Source organism: Microtus ochrogaster, unplaced genomic scaffold (genome assembly GCF_000317375.1).
Source record: "Microtus ochrogaster isolate Prairie Vole_2 unplaced genomic scaffold, MicOch1.0 UNK41, whole genome shotgun sequence".
NCBI classification, from domain to species: domain Eukaryota; kingdom Metazoa; phylum Chordata; class Mammalia; order Rodentia; family Cricetidae; genus Microtus; species Microtus ochrogaster.
The window spans coordinates 2652877-2655171 of record NW_004949139.1 but is presented as its reverse complement, the minus strand read 5'-3'; the positions used below and the strand labels follow the sequence as shown (position 1 = coordinate 2655171).

The 2295-nt window shown below is 46.6% G+C and overlaps 1 protein-coding gene across 1 annotated transcript; it reads left to right on the top strand.

Annotated features, from left to right (window-relative positions):
• Nucleotides 1–5: 5 nt before the first annotated feature.
• LOC102002254 (olfactory receptor 51I2-like) lies at nt 6–959 on the top strand (the record flags this gene model as incomplete). The annotated part of the gene is made up of 1 exon (XM_005368835.2): nt 6–959. A coding segment is annotated over one exon (954 nt), but the record flags the coding sequence as incomplete, so codon positions are not given.
• Between the last annotated feature and the right edge of the window lie 1336 nt (nt 960–2295).

Genomic DNA, 2295 nt, shown 5'->3' with positions numbered 1-2295 from the left:
TCCCTTCCCAGCCCTTCATCAACATCTCCTTCTTCCAGCCACAGTCTTTCCTCATGACTGGCATCCCAGGACTAGAGGCTGCCCATGGCTGGATCTCCATCCCCTTCTCCTCCATGTACGCTGTGGCACTCACTGGAAACTGCCTCATCCTCCTGGCTGTGAAGAGGACCCACAGCCTACATCAGCCCATGTACTACTTCCTGTCTATGCTGGCCCTAAGTGATGTGGGCCTCAGTTTGTCCACACTGCCTTCTACCCTGGCTGTGCTCTGGTTTAACTATCGTGTGATCAGTTTTCACACCTGCCTAATACAAATGTTCTTCCTACACTCCTTCTCCGTGGTAGAGTCTTCAGTACTCTTGGCCATGTCATTTGACCGCTTTGTGGCTATCTCCAACCCCCTGCGCTATGCATCTGTCCTCACTAATAATGTCATCATTAGGATTGGAGCTGTCATTGTAGCTCGAGCAACTCTGTCACTATTCCCAGTGCCCTTCTTGTTGAAGCGACTGAATTACTGCCCTGGCAAGATTCTCCTCTCTCACTCTTTCTGCTTCCATGCTGATGTCATGAAGCTGGCCTGTGCTGACATTACTGTCAACATCCTATATGGGCTCTATGTGGTTCTGTCCACAGTGGGTATAGATTCCTTGCTAATTGTTATATCCTATTCCTTGATTCTTCACACAGTGATGGGTCTAGCCTCTCCCAGGGAGCGTGTCCGTACCCTCAACACTTGTGTTTCCCATATCTTGGCTGTCCTGGTCTTTTACATTCCAGTAATAGGTGTGTCCATGATTCATCGTTTTGGGAGGCACCTGCCCCACATTGTTCATGCCCTTGTTGCCTATGTGTACCTTGTGGTGCCTCCTGTGCTCAACCCCATCATCTACAGTGTCAAGTCCAAGCCTATCAGAGGGGCCATGTTCAGGGTACTAAGAGGAAAAGATCAGAGCTGATGACACTGGATGTTTATGGGACTTGAAGCCTGTGAAGTGGTTGGGAAACAGAAACAGCAAAGTGGGTCAAGTCATACAAATGGCTTTCTTATGGACACCAACAATAGGAAGTGTAAGAATGTGGTAAAGTTATTTCTATAGTTGTTTCTATGGTGCTAGGGATCATTTCTAAAGCCTGTAACACTCTATGGAGTCTCTCTACCACTGAGCTACATTCTCCTATCTGAAGATGTGTTTTGTTCATTTATCACCTCATTTATGTCACACATATTTTCTTTATTAATTTTTTAGTTCATTTTACATACCAGCCACAATTCTCCCTACCATCCCTCCTCCTGCTCCCCCTGCACTTTCCCCCAACCAACTCCCATCCACTCCTCCAAGGAGGAGTCTACAAAGCCTGGTACATTCAGCTGAGGCAGGACCAGGTCACTCCCCCTTGCATCAAGGCTGAGAAAAGTATCCCACCGTAAAGAATGTGCTCCAAAAAGCCAGTTCATGCACCAGTGATAGATCCCAATCTCACTGCCAAGGGTGCCTCAAACAGACCAAGCTATACAAGTCTCTCCCACGTGCAGATGGCCCAGTTCGGTCCCATGCAGGCTGCACAGCTGTTCCTCTAGGGATCATGAGCTTGGTTCAGTTCTCTGTATATTTCTTCTTCTTGATCTTGATTCCCTTTGCTCATATCATCCCTCCTTCCTCTCTTCAACTGGACTCCCAGAACTCAGCCTAGTGCTTGGCTGTGGACCAGAACATATGCTCCCATCAGCTCTATCTACAGCAGGATGAAGGCGGTTCTATGATAACAGTTAGGGTATCACCACTCCAATTACAGGGGAAGGACAGTTCAGGCACCCTTTACACTATTGCTAGAAGTCTTAGCTGGGGTCGCCTTTGTGGGTTCCTTGGAGTTTTCCCAGTACCAGGTTTCTTCCTATTCTCATAATGGTTCCCTTGATCAAGGTGTCTCTTTCATTGCTTCCCCCCATCCATCTTTCCCCAAGCTTGACCATCCCATTTCCTCATGTTCTTATTCCCCCCATATCCTTTCTTATACTTCCCACCTGTGCCTCCAGTGTACCCAGGAGATCTCATCTATTTCCCCTTCCCAGGGTGACCCATACATTCCTCATGGGATCTTCTTTGTTTGGTTTATCTATTGCTGTGGCCTGTAGTCTGGTTATCATCTGTTTTACACATAGTGTTTACTTATGAGTGAGTACACACTGTGCTTGTCATTCTGACTTTGGGTAACCTCACTCAGGATGATGTTTTCTAGTTCTATCTATTTGACTACAAATTTCATGATGTTATTTTTTTTTTTACAGATGAA